The 20,486-nt window shown below is 42.5% G+C and overlaps 1 protein-coding gene across 20 annotated transcripts in view; it reads left to right on the top strand.

Annotated features, from left to right (window-relative positions):
• c2cd5 (C2 calcium dependent domain containing 5) overlaps positions 1–20,486 on the top strand; it is a 141,422-nt gene that overhangs the window by 56,579 nt on the left and 64,357 nt on the right. For 12 of the 20 annotated variants that reach the window (XM_038811056.1, XM_038811044.1, XM_038811048.1 and 9 more), the window contains 5 exons: positions 10,895–11,009; positions 14,794–14,982; positions 15,722–15,913; positions 16,013–16,199; positions 18,622–18,786. In XM_038811056.1, coding sequence (XP_038666984.1) covers positions 10,895–11,009; positions 14,794–14,982; positions 15,722–15,913; positions 16,013–16,199; positions 18,622–18,786 — 848 coding nt within the window. The remainder of the gene's footprint in view (positions 1–10,894; positions 11,010–14,793; positions 14,983–15,721; positions 15,914–16,012; positions 16,200–18,621; positions 18,787–20,486) is intronic. The other 8 variants (XM_038811051.1, XM_038811042.1, XM_038811045.1 and 5 more) reach the window with 2 other exon arrangements.

Consider the following 20,486-nt stretch of genomic DNA (forward strand, 5'->3'; position numbering starts at 1 on the left):
GCATTCAAAAGTGAAATGGGTCGAAACAACCCACATTCCACAAGGTCCTTTTCCTTCTTCGATATCAAAGAAATAGAGGTCTGCGCAAGTGTGATGGGCAAAGAACCCCGGGACAAGGAGTCATTAAACATATCTAATATTAAAGGGATCAATTGTCCTGCAAGTTTCTTATAAAACTCAAAGGGGAATCTTTACCCATCTGCATTAACCCAATGCATTTCATAATTTCCTCGGGACCCAACAAGGATTCCAACTCTGCATGATTCTCCCTCATCACCAATGGGCAGGATAACCCATCCAAAACCTCCGCCGTGGCCAAACTCTCTCCCAGGACTCCGAACAATAGAGCAATCCCGACAAAATGTTTCAATAGTCCTGCTGACCTTGGGTGGGGCAGAAACCAAACTGCCACCCAAGCCTCTTATCTGCACAACCTCCCGGGAAGCAGCCTGCTGCCTCAGCTGATGAGCTAAAAGGCGACTGTCCTCCCCGTGTTCATAAAATACCCACTCGAAGGTCACAGCTGGCTTATCTGTTGATAGTAAATCAAATTGCATCTGTAGCCTTTTCCTACACGGAAGCGAGCAGGCGAATATTGATGGTCTACCTCAAGGATGGAGTTCACCAGTCCCTGCTGCTTCACCCTCACAGTCCTTTCCATGTGTGTTTTTATCCCCCCCCCCCCCATGACCACCTGAAAGTCTTCCCACAACATAGAAGGTGTGATAGACTCACTTTTATTAAATTTAATATTTCCTCCAAAGAGGAGGACATGTATTCGTAAAATCTTTTGTCCTCCAGCAATGCCATAGCCAGTCCCCATGGCGGACTTTGGGAAGGAACTGACTCTAGTGTCAAAGCCACAAAATGTGGGCCATAGTTTGAAATCAGCGTCACCAAATGCCCCGCCCTCTTCACCCAAGGGAGGAGTTACTTACCCACCAAAAGGTTAATACGTGAGTAAACCTGATGGACGTGGGCGAAAAAAAAATATCTTTATCCCTCAAGTGCAAGGAAACACTACAGATCTGTTCCCCCCCCCCCCCCCCCCACAAAATCTGCTCCATGAAAACCAACAACGCCTTTGCCAACCCCAATGGAGTCAAAGATTTGGATCCAGAACACATTGGAACAGGAGTAGGCCATTCAGCCCCTCAAGCCTGTCCTGCCATTTAATGAGATCATGGCTGATCTGTGGCCTAACTCCATATACCTGCCTTTGGCCCATATCCCTTGATATCTTCGCTGAACAAAAATCTATCTAGTTCGGATTTAAATTTAACAACTGACCTAGCTTCAACTGCTGTTTGTGGGAGCAAGTTCCAAACCTCTACCACCCTTTGCGTGAAGAAGTGGTTCCTAATATCTCTCCTGAACGGTTTAGCCCTAATTCTTAGACTATGTCCCCTACTTTTAGAATCTCCAACCAGTGGAAATAATTTATCTTTATCTACCATGTCTTTCCCTGTTAATACCTTAAATACTGAGATCAGATCACCCTTTAACCTACTAAATCCGAACGAAAACAAGCCTAATTTGTGTAATCTCTCCTCACAACCTAACCCCCGTAGTCCAGGTATCATTTTAGTAAACCTATGTTGCACTCGCTCCAAGGCCAAAATATCCTATGGTGTGGTTCCCAGAACTGCTTAGAATACTCCAAGTGGGGTCTAACCATGGTTTTGTCGAGCTGCAGCATAACCTCTGTGTCTTTATACTACAATCCTCTGAACATGGTTTAAACAAAGTTCAACAAGGTTTGAGCCACCCCTCACTGATGCGAATCCAAATCGGAATGGAGGCTAGCAGCTTGTTAATACAACCCGTATTGGCCCAATTTGGAGCATAAACATTAACCAGGTGCCCACCAAGGACCCACTAACAATCACATGTCTACCATTAGGGTTTCCCAAGTTCCTAGCGACTAAAAATGGAGCCCTGTTATTGATTAAAATAGTTGCACCCCGGATCCTGCCATCAAAGCCTGAATAAAACACTTAGCCCACCTGCCCCTTCTGCAACCTTATCTGGTCCCTGACCCACAAATGAGTCTCATGCAAAAACGCCACATCAGTATTCAAACTTTTATGGTGAATAAATACCCTTGACCTATTGACTGGGCCATTCAACCGCTTTACATTCCAGGTGACCAAGCAAATCATGGCCTCCCAATCCCCCCTCGATCCAGAGTCAGCTATTTCCACCGAGAGTCTGTCCAATAATTACTTGGCGAGTACAGGCACCAGACCCACTCAAAATGGCTGCCAAACCCACGAGCAAGACACAAAAAGGAAAAGTCTGTAGCCATCGTCAGCAAGCTACTCCTGCTCCCCCCCCCCCCCCCCCCCCCCCCCCCCCATCTCAGCACGGTAGCATTGTGGTCAGCACAATCTCTTCACAGCTCCAGGGTCCCAGGTTCGATTCCGGCTTGGGTCACTGTCTGTGCGGAGCCTGCACATCCTCCCCGTGTGTGCGTGGGTTTCCTCAGGGTGCTCCGGTTTCCTCCCACAGTCCAAAGATGTGCAGGTTAGGTGGATTGGCCATGATAAATTGCCCTTAGTGTCCCTTAGTGTTGGGTGGGGTTACTGGGTTATGGGGATAGGGTGGAGGTGTTAACCTTAGGTAAGGTGCTCTTTCCAGGAGCTGGTGCAGACTCGATGGGCCGAATGGCCTCCTTCTGCACTGTAAATTCTATGATCTCCCTGCCTTCAAACAATACCAAACCAATACATTCAAAAAATCAGAACTGTGAATAAAAAAAACCGCCAAAACCTACCTCTGCTAACCATAACCCCAAACAAAACAAAAACCCAAGCTCGTTATCTAAAACAAAAATAATATAATGAGCTGCAATCACCCTCACTGCTCCATTTCCATTCACTAATTCTTTGGCTGGCAGGTCGGCCATTGCCCAGAGTAAAGAAAAATGACACAATGTATTTAAAAAGTCCCTTAAAACATTGTACACCAACAGGGAGCTATATATTTCTCAAAACAGTTATAGCACGTAGAGCAAAACACCCCATAACATTAAATCCTCCCACCCTAATCCAACTTTCAAAACACTCATCCCACACAAGAACAAAGAAATGCAAACATGTGCAAGGAAATTCAACAACTCCCCACATACCCATCCCCATCATCCAAAAACCTCAATCAACTCAGACCCAGCCCATGTTTTTTTACATCCGTCCAAGGCCCATCGAAAAAATAGTCTTTTGCCTCAAAAGTCTATCTGAGCCTCGCCGGGCACACTACCCCAAATCAAACTCTGCTTTTATACGGGGTGGCTTTGATCTTGTTAAATGCCACCCGCTTCTTTGTCAGCTCCGCATCAATGTCTTGATAAAGCCTGATGGCGTAGCCGTCCCATTAATAGTCACAATGTTCTTTAGCCCATCTCAAGACCCGTTCTTTGTCCTGGAAGCCGTGAACCTTCACAGTAACAGCTCGAGGTGGTTTATTGGGGTGGTACTTCTGTCGAAGTGTCCGGTGGGCTCGATCCATCTCGGGGGGATGTTAATCCACCCTCCCCACCAACTTCCCAGACATCCTCAAAGTATTCTTTGGGATGTGGGCCTTCCATTTCCTCTGTCAACCCCCACGACTCTAGTATTTTGCCTCTTGAAACGATTCTCGCAACCATCCAGAGAGCAAGAGAGAGACGCAGAGGCAGCGAGAGACGCAGAGGTCGAGAGAGACGCAGGGGCCGAGAGAGGCGCAGGGGCAGCGAGAGAGGAGAGAGACAGAAGACAGAGAGAGAGGAGAGAGACAGAAGAGAGAGAGAGAGGAGAGAGACAAGAGAGAGAGGGAGAGAGAGACAAGAGAGACAGAAGAGAGAGGAGAGAGACAGACAGGAGAGAGACAGACAGGAGAGAGACAGACAGGAGAGAGACAGACAGGAGAGAGACAGACAGGAGAGAGACCGACAGGAGAGAGACCGACAGGAGAGAGACCGACAGGAGAGAGACCGACAGGAGAGAGACCGACAGGAGAGAGACCGACAGGAGAGAGACCGACAGGAGAGAGACCGACAGGAGCGTGACAGACAGGAGCGTGACAGACAGGAGAGAGACAGAAGAGGGAGAGAGAGGAGAGAGACCTCCATGCCCTTTATTGCTGGGCCATACGCTCTTACTGTCTCACTGGTCTTCTCCAACGCCGACCAAATGGGAGCCAGGCCATTTTCCATCGACTTACGGAGATCCCCCAACACAGGCCCTTGCTTCGTGAATGCCGCCGCAAAGCATCTCGGCCATTACTGAAGTGGCTGCAGCCCCAGAAGCTACCTCTGCCATTTCTCCACGAAGAGCCCTGAGAAGCCTCCGATTCGGTCGACGAACTTCTGCTTTCAAGTTTCTTCGCCCTCGTCCTTCTGGCATGTCCCTTATACATAGAGTCATAGATGCTTACAGCATGGAAACAGGCTGTTAGGCCCAGCTTGTCCGTGCCACCCAGTTTCTATCATGAAGCCAGTCCCAATCGCCCGCATTTGGCCCATATCCCTCTATACCCACCCTGCCCATGTAATTGTCTTATCTGCTTTTTAAAAACCAAAATCGTACCCACCTCTAGCACTGCCTCTGGCAGCCCGTTCCAGATGCTCACCATCTTCTGTGTGAAGAAATTTCACATCTGCTCTTTTTTTGTATCTCTCCCCTCTCACCTTAAACCTATGCCCTCTAGTTCTAGACTCCTCTGCCTTTGGGAAAAGATGTTGACTATCTACCTTATCTATGCTACTCATTATTTTATAGACCTCTGTATGATCACTCCTAAGTCTCCTACGCTCCAGGGAAAGAAGTCCCAGCCTATCCAGTCTCTCCTTATAACTCAGACCATCAAGTCCTGATAGCATCCTCGTCAATCTCTTCTGCACTCTTTCCAGTTTAACAATATCCTTCCTGTAATAGGGTGACCAGAACTGAACAAAGTATTCCATGTGTGATCTTATCAATGTCTTGTACAACTTCAACAAGATGTCCCAACTCTCATATTCAATATTCTGACCAATAAAACTATCAATCCAGTGGGATTTCAAACAAAGATGCCCTCAGAAACTGGGTGAATAGGACTAAAAGTACAGTACCCTAACAGGAGGCACCCCATGTACATCCTCCCTCTACATACCGACACCAGAAACCCTTGCATGTATGTTTGATGCATGTAGGAGTTTTTATTGAGTAAAAAAATTTTAAACATCCAATCTTGATGTTTTCAACATTTCTGAATGTTTGCACAGGAAAAGGCTAAACATGTATTAATATGTCAGTTAAAAACATTGTTTGAGCTGTTGATACAAAGAAGATCATCCCCAATCTTTCATTTCTGTATGTTACTTAGATCATCTTATCCTCAATCATTCTCTTTCCAACAACTTGCATTCATACAATGACTTCAGTGCAATAAATATCCTCGTGTACGTGCAGCAGTAATCACACTGGCCTCCTTATTTCCATTTCGCTGGAATAAACTTCAGTTGTAACATTGCAAAAGATTCCTTGGATTCTACCGGGTGCCATCCTTTATTGATTATCTGCAGTGCCTTCAATTTGAATGTGGGCATAAGGAGGGTCTTTCCCAAGCTGTGCACTAACATGTCATAGTTTTATTGCTTCACATCGCTGTACCTAACTTGGAGAGCAGGAAGGCCAAGGTATTCCTTTTTTTAAGCAATTTGTAAAGCACATCTGGGAGGAATTATAATGTTTTTTAAAAAAATACCCGGTGAAAATTGCTAACTAGATCTTATTTAATGTATAAATTCCTAATCATCAATAAATGGGAGCTAGTTTCTTAAATTTCAAGTTCCAGTTCATTCCAGATGGAAAATTCAAAATGCTACTTGAGAGTTGTCGAGTTAAATCAATGACGATTTTAAAAATAAATCAGGAATTATTTTGATTAAAAACTATGAAAGGACCTTTTGGAAACAAAATTGAAATGACAGGCGGCAAAATGTGTACAAATGTGAGAGTGGAATAAAAATAACGGAACAAAACTCGGTGGATAGTTCATGTTTGTGTACATTTTCAATTTATTTAAGTAAGTATGAGATGTATTTTATCTTATGACAACAGTGAACACTGTTTCCCATCCAAAGTCCCACTGTAGAGATTTGAGCCCATTATCTACGTTAATCCTGCAGTGTTATACTGAGGAGTGTTGTACAGAAGAGGTGTCTCTCGATAAAGCTGCAAATGCCTTTGGAGGCTTTGAGGTTGTGAAGGGTGCTAAATAATGACACGTTTTTTATGACCTAATATTTAATTTCAAAAGTTCTATTACTTAATGTGAAAATTGTGTATGTAACTTCCTTTTAACCTGATGATGGACAAGAAGGTAAAAATATATTTTGGTACAAAAATTAAACACTTTTTGGAAGCTTTAATTGTTGGAAAGCGTAACCTTTTTTCATGCTTCATACTCATGCTGTAACTCAGATAATGATTGTCTCGTCGCAAGTTTCAAAATCAGCTCCATGTAAGATAAAGTACCAAAGCACCTGAGATTTAAGAGAGGATTAATTTTCCGTAATTGGTTTATTTCATGTTCTTCGACTGAAACAACTTTGTAAATGTTAAGATTGTAACCAGAAAAAATAGGAAGGCTGCTATCAGAAGCATGTGTTGCTCAGAATTTCAGGCTGCACAAATATAAAATTTCATGCTGAATTTGGAAGCAATACATTTAAGTGGTGAGTGTGTTTTGTCTAAAAAAAAGATTGTTGGGTCTATTTTGTTCGAGATTTGACAGATATGCTCGAAGTGAAGACAACATGGGACAGAATTGGTCGGAACACTGGTTGAGGGTGTGAAAATAAAGGGATATGGATATAAAATTAAATGGAAGGGATGTAGGACAGAGAGATAGGGTATCTTTTTGAAGAAGGTTGTCAGGCTCCAGTGAGTGATCAAAGCAGGAAGCATGACAATGTTTTAAGAATTGGTTAGATAGGTAATGAAAGGAAAGGATGAATAAGGGAACAGAGCAGGAACAGGGATTAGTATTCGGCGGCTGGCCCTCGATTCAAGGATGACATCTACTTGGGGATAAAAACCCACGCGAACTGTTGGGACGGAATAGTTGGTGTCCATGTTGTCACTTCTATGCATCCTGTGAAGTTTACAAACTCCGCTCTGTTGGGGAAATGTTACATAATTGAAGTGAAACCAACCTGAAATGGAGTAAGTGATATCTCCCAGGGGTTAGTATTGGGCCACTTCTCTCCTGATTAATAGAAATCACCTGAACTTGGATATACAGGACATAATTTCAAAGTTTGCAGATGACTCATTCTGAAATGTAGAAAACCATGAAGAGAGCAGTAACAGACAAGATATCAGAGTCTGGTTAAATGGCAGATGCCGTTTACTACAAAGATGTGAAATGATTATGCATCTTCAAAGGAAGAATAAGGAGAAACAACGTAAATTAAACAGTAAAATTTTTAAAGTAGTTTCAGGAATAGAGACTGTGGATTCAGTGCACAATTCTTTAAATCTGGCAAGTTAAATTGAGAAGCCTTCTACAGAAATGAAATGGAATTATGGGCTTTCTACAGAGAGGGGCCTGGATTTTTCCATTGGAGGCGGGAATCTGGAAGTGGGTTTGATTCTGGATTGTAAAGCTGCCCCTATCCCAAAACAGGAAGCAGCTGTGTTTTGACCGAATATGAGTGTTAATTGTCTAATCTGGCAGGTTAGTTGTCCAATGATCCGGTACGGTCATGGGAATGGAGCCGAGTCAGCAAAAACATGGGCCACATTGTAACTCACTTCAACAGCAATTACTTTGTCTGTTGTTTGCACAATAACATTTCAGGATAAACGCTGGCAAAGTTAAAAATTGCCCACATTTTAAAGGGCTGGGGGAGGATTGAACCCAAGACAGGGTCAGCTTATGGCATGTTCCTTAAAATAAGTAAATTTTTATACAATGGGTTAGGGCCTCTTTGTCCTGTGCAATGCCTGAAGTGCCACCTCCAGCAGCATCTTGCCATATAAATAAAGTTGCCATTATCCCAGACGACCATAACCTCCGAACCAGCTATCCAGCCAACTGAACTGAAATAGCCCCCGAGTTGTTGTGACATAACAGCGGAAATGAAAGTAGCCATAGTCCCAGAGGACCACCGGCTGCTTTCTCCTTTGAAAGAGGGAGCTGACTCATGGTGAGTTAACCTGAGGGTCACCACACCTTAGGCAAGGGGCGAGGCTGAGAAGGCAGGGCCTTCATGGTGATCTCAGTCGGTACGGGAATTGAACCCACGTTGTTGGCATCGCTCTGCATCACAAACCAGCTGTCCAGCCATGTGAGCTAACCAACCTCCCGCGTGCCACATTGGCATAAAATCAACCCTGTCTCTGCTTCCATTGAGCTGGTCTGATTCCTGACCGCTGCTAAAGTCTGGCTGACTTGCTAAAATGCAGAATTTTTACTGGGGACTGGCTTAATGAGCCAACAATGATGTACTTAATTAATAAGCACAGACCTGTTGCCAAGCCCCCTCCCTTCCCAAGTCTCAGGAAAATGGCAATGGAGATGGCTGTTCCAGCCATGCTCCTTGGCAGCCATTTTGTTTCTACTATCATGCCTCCCTTCGAGCTGGTGGAGTGCAAAAGCAAGGAAGTTATGTTGAACTGTTATTGATCACTTGTTAGTCTTCAGCTGAAATTTTGTGTCTAAGTATGGGAACCATTTTTAACAATGATGTCTAAACTTTTGAGAGAGTACTGAAGACGTTTTGCAAAATAAATACCAATTATGTGGAGAGACCAAATAAGTTGGAATTGGATTCTGAAAAGATTAAGAATAGTTTTAATCAAGCACTCCAGTACTGCGAAGGAGTCTGGAACAAAGGATTAGAGTCTCAGGATACTGGGTAGGTGATTGAGGACTGAGATGAAGAGAAGTTTCTTCAGTCAGAGGGTACTGAGCCTCTGGAACCTTCTACTACAGAAGGCAGCGGAGGCTAAATCACTGAATATATTTAAGAACAAAATAGATTTCTAGACTTATTGTGTCAAGGGGAATGAGCGCTGGCGTATGGTATTGAGGTAGATGATCAGCCATGATCATTTTGAATGGCGTAGCAAGCTTGAAGGGTCAAATGGCCTCCTCCTGCTCCGATTTTCTATTTTGCTGTGGTATTGGTAGAGTAGATAGGGACCAATTGCAGGGGTGTTGGTGACAAGAGGGCACATATAATCTAACAAAGAAGCATGGGGAGATTCAGATTATTTTTAAGCAGCAAGTTATGATGATCTGGAATCAACTCTATAAAGGGTGGTGGACGCTATTTTGTTGGGAACTTTCAAAAGGAAATTGGATACATACTTGAAAAGAAGAAAGGTGCGGGACCTGGGGAAGGAGCAGGAGATTGGGAGAGTTTGGGTGCTCCTCAAAATCAAGTGCAATCACAGTAGGCCAAACGGCCTCCGTTGCTTTGATCCTATGCATGTGTTGCAATAGAATCTTGTGTATGGTTGAACACTGGTGGTCTTATATATTTATTGATAAAAAGAGCTGAAAGTGCATTGCTTAAATGTTTCATCGTATTTTGAGTTGCCTAAGTGTATTATAAATCAGCAAGTCACTAATGTAAATGTTGCCAAAGTTCAGTGCTCTTTCACTGACTATAGATAAAGTTGAACCGAATAGTGATACCTGCTTTGTAATGCTCATCTTGCCATTATGATTTTCAATTTCGCACACCATTTACCATGACTCCAAGTAGTCGCATCTTAATTTTGTTTTTATTGGTTTGATGTTGCAGTTTGTACTGTGTTTAGAGTAGTTTGAAACATCAGAGTCTCTTGACATTCTGTGGCTGTAAGAAATGCCCTGTGCTCCTTATCCGAACAAGGAGTATGTCTTGGAACCAGATGTTCTCTATGGTAGCTGAGCATAGCAGCAGGAAACACGGCTGCCAAGTTTACTCTCACCTTGGTACTACCAAAATTCTCTGCTCCATTGTGCCCATGACACAATCTTACATCAGTTAGTATTTTGGTTCCTTAGAAGTTGCCTGATATGCCTTTCTACCATACAATTCTAAATTTGTGCGAGTAATTTTCAGTAGCCTGAATGGCCTTAAATCCAATGATGGTGAGGCATTGAAGTATGCTTTTTATTAATGGTATAATTTTTAAAATAATGCATTTTTATTTATTCATTCATGGGGTGTGGATGTTACCGGAAAAGGCAGCATTTATTGCCTGTCCCTAATTGCCCTTGAGAAAGATGGTGGTGAACCATCTTCTTGAACCATAATGGTCTGTGTTGAAGGTGGTCCTGTAGTGTTATTGGGTAGCACGTTCCAGGATTTTAACTCTGCGACTATGATGTACTGTCTAAATAAAAGCTTCAAGATTTTTTAGAAAATCATTCTTAGGATGTGGGCATCACTGGCATTTATTTACCATCCCTAACTTTCCCTGCAAATGCGATGATCAACCTTCTTGAACTGTAAGCTTATTTGATCCAACTGAATTGGCTTGCTCGGCCAGAGAGCAGTTGAGAGTTAACTATATTGCTGTGGGGTGCAGTCCCATATATACCAGACTGAGTAATTACAGTGGGTTCCCTTCTGCAGTGTGCCAGTTGGAGTTGAACAACAATTCAGTACTTTAATGGCCATTTTTTAGTGGCAGCATCTTTTTTTTCTGTATTCTGTCATCATCATCAAACTATATTTTGTTGGAAAATATCTTGCTCGGTTTGGATTGCCGCCTTTTCAGGTTTAAGGATCTGAAAATCTTGTCAGAAATATTGCAGAGGATGAAGAAATTGATTTCTTAAGAGATTTGTGTGGCTATATCTTGTACCACATTAAAAACTTTGCTACTGTATTGATTTTTTTTTCCCTTCCTTTTTTGCTTCTGCTGCTTAGATGAGCCTGAAACTCGCGATGCTTGGTGGGCAGAAATCCGACAAGAAATCAAGTCTCATGGCAAAGCTCTGGGATGCCATGCAGTGGTTGGATACAGTGAATCAACCAGCATCTGGTATGTGTTTTATTTTTTCTATGAAACCTTTAGTGCATGTCCTTGGAATAGCTTGCAGAAAAATGTTGTGCTTTGCTATGCACACTTTATAAATGCTGTCTCAACAACCAATATTCTTGCAATTTAATGTTTGGCATAAGATGAAACACAGAACGTCTGTGTGTGGATTTTGTATATGTAATTATGTATGTAAAAGATATGCAATTAATGGCAGATTTATAAACGTTATAGTTTTGTGTGTAATATTAGTGGCCCATTGAAAGAGAAGACTGGTTTGGTTTGGGGGGAGGGCAGAATATTATGAATATTCTTTTGTTCAGAATACTCTTTCTCCCTCCAGTAAATGTATTTTTACTAATGTTGCTCTCTCGGAAGTTTTGAGTGTGGCACCCCTTGTTCCATTCATTTGGGGAGGCAGTGATATTGCCATTGGGTTGGTAAGCCAAGAGACTAGGGTAATGCTCTGGGGATCCAGGTTCAGATCCCACCAAGGCAGGTGCTGACATTTGAATTCAGTAAAAATTTGGAATTAAAGGTCTAATGAAACCGTTTTCAATTGTCTTAAAAACCCACCAAGTTCACATGTCTGTTAGGGAAGAGAATCTGCAACCCATAACTGGCTTGGCTTGCAGCCCTCTGAAATGGCCCAGTAAACCACTCAGTTCAAGGACAAGGGTGATTAGGGATGAGCGATGGGCAATAAATGCTGGCCCAGCCAGCGACGTCCACACCCCCTGCACGAATTTTCAAAACGTTTGTGTGGATCAGAAAATTATTCACCACTTGCTGGCCCCCGTGGAAATGGGACCAACTGTTGACCTCCACAAGGCACACAAAGTTAATTTAATGCCAATTTAACATCAATTTACATTTGCATTAGTAAATAGTACACAGGAAAATGACATAGTAAAACATTCCAAGGCAGTGGTGTTGTCAGAAATCTGATACCAAGTCACATGAGATATTTGGACAGCTGGTTAAAATACTGATTGGCTTGGTTTTACGGAGGGTCTTAAATGAGAAGAAAGCTTTGGAGAGGAGGAGAACTTTATAGAGAGAATTCCGGAGCTTAGGCTCTAGGCAACCTGATGGCACAACTGCTTCTGATAAAGCAATTACAATCAGATGCTTGTGGGGTCAGAATTGGAAGACCGCGGAGATTTCAGATGGTTGTAGGACCTGAGGAGGTTACAGGAATAGAGAGGGGAATGGAGAGGTTTGGAAAAAAGTGCACACTTGTAAAATGTGTGGCTAGAAATGTCAATGTAGGTTGAGGGGTGGTGTGGGAACATAAGGTTGATGGATGCAAGTTAACAGCAGAAGTTTGAATATGCTCGAGTTTATGGAAGGTGGAAGATGAGAAATGACCAGGAGAGCATTGGCATAGCCAGGTCTGGAGGTTACAATGCACGGGACAGTGGATTCCACAGCACATGAACACGGGCAGTGATTGAGAGTGGTGATGTTATGGAGTTGGGGGTAGGTGATTTTGGTTTGAAATGGATATGTGCTGTGAAGTTCACCTGGGGGTGAAATAGGAATCCAAGATTCAGCTTCAGACGGTAACCAGAAAAAGGGATGGAGACTAGGCTCAGGAAGGTAGTTGTGACAAGGACCAAAGGCAGGGGCTTTGATCTTCCCAATGCTGTTTTAGACCCAATCATCATCATCACTGCACTGACTTCCCCTATAATGGAAAGTCAGAAGTGGGGATGTTTGCTGATGATTGAAAAGCCATGCAGTTTAATTTTCAACTCGGATGCCCGTATGCAAGAAAACCTGGACAACATTCAGGCCTGGACTAACAATTGGCAAGTAACATTCATGCCAAACAAATCTCAGGTGCTGAGAGAATTAACCTGGTCCCTTGACATTCAATAGCATCACCATCACTGAATACCTCACCACTGTCAACATCCTGGAACTTACCATTGACTAGAAACTTAGCTGGACAAGCTACATGAATACTGTGGCATAAAGAGCAGGTCAAAGATTGGTTGTTTTGCAGTGAGTAGCTCACTTCCTGACTCCCAACTTCTTTCCCATATCTGCAAGGCACAAGCCAGGAGTGTGGAATGCTCTTCATTTTTCTAGATGAGTGTAGCTCCAACAACACTCTTCATAGTGCACAATAGAGCACTATACCGCTGAAGCAATTCATCAATGCTCCTTTAATGACACCGTCAATGAGGGATGGGCAATATGTGTTGGATTTGCCAGGAGTACCCACATCATGAATGATAAAGAAAAATAAGTTCAGGAAAATTTCAGCTAATTCTGTACTGGATGTTGAACAACTGGTCTTATAAAGGAGGAATGGAGGCATAGACTGTTTTCTAAATGAGGAGATGTTTAGGAAATTAGAAGCACAAAGGGAGTCCTTGTTCACGATTCTCTTAAGGTTAACGTGCAGGTTCAGTCAGTAGTTGGGAAGGCAAATGCAATGTTTGCATTCATGTCGAGAGGGCTAGAATACAAGACCAGGGATGCACTTCTGAAGCTATATACGGCTCTGGCCAGACCCCATTTGGAGTATTGTGAGCAGTTTTGGGCCCCGTATCTAAGGAAGGATGTGCTGGCCTTGGAGAGGATCCAGAGGAGGTTCACAAGAATGATCTCTGAATTGAAGAGCTTGTCATATGAGGACTCTGGGTCTGCACCCATTGGAGTTTAGAAGGATGAAGGGAGATCTTATTGAAACTTACAGGATACTGTGAGGCCTGGATAGAGTGGACGTAGAGAGGATATTTCCACTTGTAGGAAAAACTGGAACTAGAGGACACAATCTCAGACTAAAGGGATGATCCTTTAAAACAGAGATGAGGAGGAATTTCTTCAGCCAGAGGGTGATGAATCTGTGGAGCTCTTTGCCGCAGAAGGCTGTGTAAGCCAAATTACTGAGTGCCTTTAAGACAGAGATAGATAGGTTCTTGATTAATAAGGGGATCAGTAGTTATGAGGAGAAGGCAGGAGAATGGGGATGAGAAAAATATCAGCCATGATTAAATTGCAGAGCAAACTCAATGGGCCGAGTGGCCTAATTCTGTTCCTATGTCTTATGTTCTGATAACGCAGAGAACATGGGGAAGTTGAGAGATAGATTAGTGACAGAGAGCTGGATGTCATCCGTGTACATGTGAAACCCGCCTTTGTTTTGAGCTGATATTGTTAAGTGGCAGGACGCCAATGAGAAATAGGAGAGACCCCTCTGAAATAATGGTGCAGGAATGTAAAGAGAAGCCATTGCAAGTCATTCTTTAGCTATGACTGGCTAGATATGAATGGAACCAGTCAAGTGCAGATGATGAAGAGGAGGTGCTGGAGGATGGTGTGGTCAAGTGACTTAAAGGCTGCTGACAAACTGAGGAAAAATTAGAAGAGTTAGTTTACCACTGTCATAGTCACATAGGATGCAATGTGCGGATAAACCAGCTAGCCATGTTTAAGTCTAAGTCCTTTAGACTTGAGGAAGGCAGTGACAGAGGTCATAACAAAGGGGACAACCCTGGCAATGTTAACTGGTGTGTAGAGAGAAGCTCGATACTCGGATTACGTTGCCCATAGGATAGTAGGTGATTGCAGTATCAAGCTTAGGGATGGATAGCTTTTTTTTCCGCGGCCTTCAAAGTTATTTTTGTACACCTTTTTTCACCATAATCCTTTATATGTATCCCGAGAAAAGCATACGTAAGTGTTGCAAGTATTTTAGATCTGAAAATTAGTACTTTTTTCATTTGCTTTGATACAACATCCCAATAATTTTCTGTTAATTTATTTTCCACAGTGAGGAAGTCTGTATCTTGTCTGCTTCAGGCACAGCGGCGGTACTGAATCCAAAGATGCTTCAAGACTGCAGTACGGAAGGCTGCAGTGAACACAGGTTGTCAAGGCAGCCTAGCTTCTTTTCCACAGGGTCAGAGAAGGGAGAGTTTGATTTTTTTCTTCAGTGCCAGGATAGTGCTTCTATATTAGGGTAGGTTAAACTATTACAGTGAAGGGGGCAGGTCCAAACAATTCATTTCGTTCTACTAACAAAGTTTGAAATTTGGCATCGATTTGGCAAGAAATTGAAATGCTGTTGTTGTTACCTAACAGCTTGCATCAAGGTAACTCTAAAATACTAACCATACTTAATATTGCTCACTGATTTTCCACTTTGTAACTGGAGAAAATGTCTTGTGTTTCTTGTGATTTTGATGAAAGACTCAGGAAAGTCAAACTGAAGTGTGATTTCAATAATGCATTAGCAAAGAATCGTGATTTTTTTTATGTCAGCATGTTAAGCCCCTGTCTTTCTGTATGTCCCACAGTAACTAGTATATTCATCTGTTTAGAACACTAATTTATAAAAAGCAAAGTGGGGTTCTAATTTCTTTCAGAATATAATTCTGTCAACACAGTTATGGCAGAATTGTTTTGGATGTATACACGACTGCACAAAAATGTGGTTTATCCTTGTGGATTGTGTAGATGGAAATGCCTCTTGAATGGGTGAATAAGATTAACAGCTGATCTTTTCTTTTGAAATGCAGGAAGTTAGCAACAAAATTAGGGTTTTGTTTTTATTTAAAAGGCGCAGAAGAATAGTTGTATTGCCTAGTTTTCAACTTTTGAAGGGCCTCCTGTGCTGTTTGCAAAATACTTTCAAAAGTTAATTATGTTCATTTATTTTGTGGTTTAAGATTTCATTAGAATGTATCTCCGTTTTCCAGGTTGGATGATGCATCATCCCTGGGCTGCAGTTTCTGTCACATTCCATATGATGAGTTAAATATGCCTTTCCCTGCACACCTCACATATTGTTATGTTTGTCGGAAGCAGAAGGTTCCGGATGTTCTCTTCACCACAATTGAACCTCCCTTGGAAGCGGCAGTAACTGGAAAAGGCTGCTTAATTCAGGCTAGGTAATGCGCTCAGAGTTCAGACCATTTCAACCTGACTACATTTTACCATTGGGTGCTGAGAATAAGATGTACTGACATCTACTTATCTTGGTGATCTAGGCTATGTCGTCAAAAGAAGAAAACTCAGGGTGAGGCCAATGCCACAGCAATAAGCAATCTGTTGCCATTTATGGAGTATGAACTTCACACCCAGCTGATGAACAAGCTTAAACTGAGAGGAATGAATGCACTCTTTGGTCTAAGGATTCAGATTACAGTTGGTGAAAACATGTTGATGGGCCTTGCTGTGAGTAAATATTTCTCTGAATATAGTTGAACATAGTGTTAAACCCCTCGCATAGTCGAACATTCCAATTTTGTATATTCCATTAACATGGATTCATTCCAGGAATGCTCACAACTCATTTATTTACTGTGTTTAAGCCTAAGTTTTGGCTTTCTTGGAGGGAGGCTTTTGTGCACGGTAGCACATTAATTAGCACTGTTGCTTCACAATGCTAGGATCCCAGGTTCGATTCCCGGCGTGGGTCACTGTTTGTGCGGAGTCTGCACATTCTTCCCCTTGTCTGCGTGGGTTTCCTCTGGTTGCTCCGGTTTCCTCCCACATGTCCTGAAAGACGTACTTGTTCGGTGAATTGGATATTCTGAACTTTCCCTCAGTGTATCCAAACAAGTGCCGGAATGTGGCGACATGGGGGTTTTCACAGTAACCTCATTGCATATCAATTAATTTTACAAGCTCAAAGTCCAAAAGCAGCAGCTGCTGAAACAGTATCTTGGCACACATCTCCTCTGACATAATTTTGCGATGTCCTTTGCCTGCACCCTCTTAGAGATGGGTAATTGATTTGCTTCCTCGCCAGTCAGAGATGTAGCCTGTCTGTTAAGATCCCTGCGCCTATGTCGAAGCCTGAAAAGAAGTTCAAGGATTTTAAGAAACCAAGCTATTAGTGTGATCACCCAGTGGATGTGAAGCATAACTACAGATTTTGAATCTGCACTGGATTCTGCAGTACCTGTAAGAGAGAGATAGAGAGTTCACATTAGCTTACAGGAGGCTTGCATATGTCAGCTAAGGCATTAAACTTTATTTAAGCATTAAGCATTTGAAGTGATCACTGAGGCTTGTAAGGATGAACCTTACATCAGGGAAACTCTTAACGGCACAGCTTAAAATGCATTGCAAAATCCAAATGTGCATTAACTCTAAATCGGCTGTGAGAACAGGGATAATAACATTAGTGTCCTTGTTAGGAGTCAGTAGCACCAATATCAAGATCATGGTTGTTCAAAACCAATTCCACTGAAGGCTTACTTCAAAAATAGAACATAGACGTCAATCATGGGAGACCTTTGCTCGGAAGAGACCTACTTGGAGGAACTTCCTGATTGAAGGGACAAAAATCTTTGAGAGCACCTGATGGCAGGAGGAGGCCCAGAAAAGGAGCCTGAGAAAGGAATGCCTGCAACTGAGCATCCAAGAACCAGTGTCGCCTTTTTGAAAGTCCTGCCAAGTGAGTGATTGAAGATGTGACTCGAGGATCAGGCTCATCAACCACGCAAGGACCCACAGAACCCGTGACCAGTAACACAGTATCTTTGATGGACAATCATACTCATTATGAAATGAAAAATGAAAATCGCTTATTGTCACAAGTAGGCTTCAATGAAGTTACTGTGAAAAGCCCCTAGTCGCCACATTCCGGCGCCTGTCCGGGGAGGCTGGTACGGGAATCGAACCGTGCTGTTGGCCTGCTTGGTCTGCTTTAAAAGCCAGCGATTTAGCTCACTGAGCTAAACCAGACCCTGGTTAGCGAGTGATGACCGCATTTTATTCATTATAGTCCCGTTAATGGAATAGCATCGTCATGACATATCAAACTTTACAAAATTTGGAAGATGTATCTTTCTTTCACATCATTTGCATTTTAACATTTTTATCAACGCTAAGCATTAATAATATAAAATATTAACGTACCAAAAAAATGGCTCCCAATATTTCCTGCCTCTACTAGATGATCCGGGCCCAAGAAATAAAAGTGTTAACAAAACGGTTAAAAACTTGCCCAACATTGGGGCAAGTCGACCAAGTTAGTGCTGTTCCTTTAATTTGCATGCAACACTTCACTCAATCTGTCAAAAAAAGTGGGCATGGAGTTTAAACGTCATGAGCTTGCCTGTGCATCCACACTTTAGGGTCGTCGCGCTGTGTATGTGTGGCAGTCCAGTGATTTAAGTCATGCATCTGAACGGAAGATATGGGCCAATGTTCCACATAATGTCTTAAAAAGGCAGGCACAGAGAAGAGCTGTGCGGATTTCCATGTGTGTTTGGGGGGGGGGGGGGGGGGGCACCATTTAAGAATCTGTGAGATGGGCAGAAAAATGAATATGGAAACAGAGCATGCATGTTTATCACTGTTGATATCGAAGATTAGATAAGTTGTCTAAACTGAGCTTCCAGCTTCAATGTTGTAATGCCAAAGTGAAAGCACTCTTAATTTATATTAATATATTAAGTCTAAAATCTGTGCACACTGCTCATCATCTTTATCTGTTATAAACCCCATGTCTGTATTTATAATTGAAACTGCCGTTATATTTCCTGATACTAACTATTTTTTGTGTTCTATTTGCACCTCGCCCCCCCCGCCCCTCCAAACCATAACCACCCCTCCAAACCATAACCACCCACACCCCTTGTTCTAGTCTGCAACTGGCCTGTATCTGACTGCACTGCCCTCTCCAGGTGGTATACAGATAGCAGGGAAGACTCCAAATGACTCTTCTTATGAACAACATATATCAAATATACAGAAAAAAATTAATGATACGATCATAAAGAACAGGGAGATCTATGAAATTAATCCTCCCGTAAGTACGAGCATCTTTGTGTGTGAGTATGTATGAACCAAAGAGAAACACCCATAGACTTTGTGGATGGGGAGGGTGCGGAATGGTATTGGCAGCCTGTTCATTTTCAAGAAGATGGATTCTACTAGATAGAATTGCATAGCCATTTATTAAACAGTAAACTTTGTTGGTGAAATCTTTCATAACTACAATCTTTAACTATATAAAGAAATAATTATAAGAAAGCAGTTAAAATCAAAGGTTTAGGTCTGTACTTTCATACATCATTGTCACTTGATATTGGACGCCATTGGCATCTTCAAAATCAGAAATATGGGGGTAACTGGTTGGTAAGTGACATTAAAGGCTGAGGTTACAAGTGCATACTCTACATTCTTAGATAATCAACAGTGTGACCTCCAGTGAGCCAGAAAATAAAGTGTCTTCATCTCTTGTTAGAGCACTTACAGTTTTCCGGTCCTGGAACAACGTGGGCAGTAGTAATTAATCTACAGAATCCCTACAGTGTAGAAGGAAGCCATTTGGCCATCGAGTCTGCACCAACCTTTTGAAAGAGTACCCCACCTAGGCCCAATCCCCTACCCTATTCCCGTAACCCCACTTAATCTACTTGTTTTTGGGCACGAAGGAGCAATTTAGCATGGCCAATCCATCTATCTGCACATCTTTGGACTGTGGGGGAACCCGGAGCACCTGGAGGAAAGCCATGCAGACATGGGGAGAATATACAAGCCCCTCACAGTTACCCAAGGCCAGAATTGAACTCGGGTCCCTGGCGCTGTGAAGCAGCAGTGCTAACCCCTGTGCCATCCTTGGTGGAAGAATATATGAACCTTAATCAAATATCTCCACACACAAAGCCCCGCATCCGAATACAGGGGTTGAGAATCCTTGCAGAGTGATTGCCATCTGGGAGTTAAGAGGGCAACTGGTGGGGAGAAGTGAAATGACAGAAATTTAAAACTTCACTCAAACTGTTATATTTTAGCTCGGTTTAAACTACAAGCTAATTAAAAAAGTTGGATCAAAAAATAACTTGAAATAGGCAGAAATCGAAGATGACCGCAATATGTACTGTGGAATAGATTGTTGCAGTCTGGTTCGTAGTGACCACATGACTGGATACTATGCAGTTAGCACTGATCCAGTTGCATGTAGAAGGCCACTTCATGCAAGAAGTTGTGGATCCCGCTCAATTTGCAATCCAACCAAAAGTTGGTTGATGCTGGAAGTCAGGTAAAATGTTCTCAAACAAAATGGATAAATATTTGTTGGTTAAGGGTATTATGAGTAATAAGGCAGATGAATGGAGGGGAGGTATAGATCAGCCATGTTGTAATTGAATAGCAAAACAGGTTTTCGTTAGGACCACTGAGCAACAAGCAGGCACTCTGCACTCCCAATAGTAAGGAGAAGTGCTTGCAGGAAAGATAAACAAAAGTACACATTTTGAAGCCTTTTTAAAATGGATAGCCCCTTTTTATGTATGTGTGTGTGTGTATATATTGAAGGTGCAGAAAAAATGTTTTGCATATTATATATTATCCTAGCAAAATAAGTTGAACAGTAAGGGGTGCAATGGAAACCTGACTGACTTGGTTAAAACAAAAACTAATTTTGTGTGTGTTCATGTTCTAAGTTGTGTAGAGCGCTCACAGCCACAGATGTTCCACAAGGAAGTGCAGCTCTGTGATGTGACA

This window comes from Scyliorhinus canicula, chromosome 11, assembly GCF_902713615.1.
Source record: "Scyliorhinus canicula chromosome 11, sScyCan1.1, whole genome shotgun sequence".
NCBI lineage: Eukaryota > Metazoa > Chordata > Chondrichthyes > Carcharhiniformes > Scyliorhinidae > Scyliorhinus > Scyliorhinus canicula.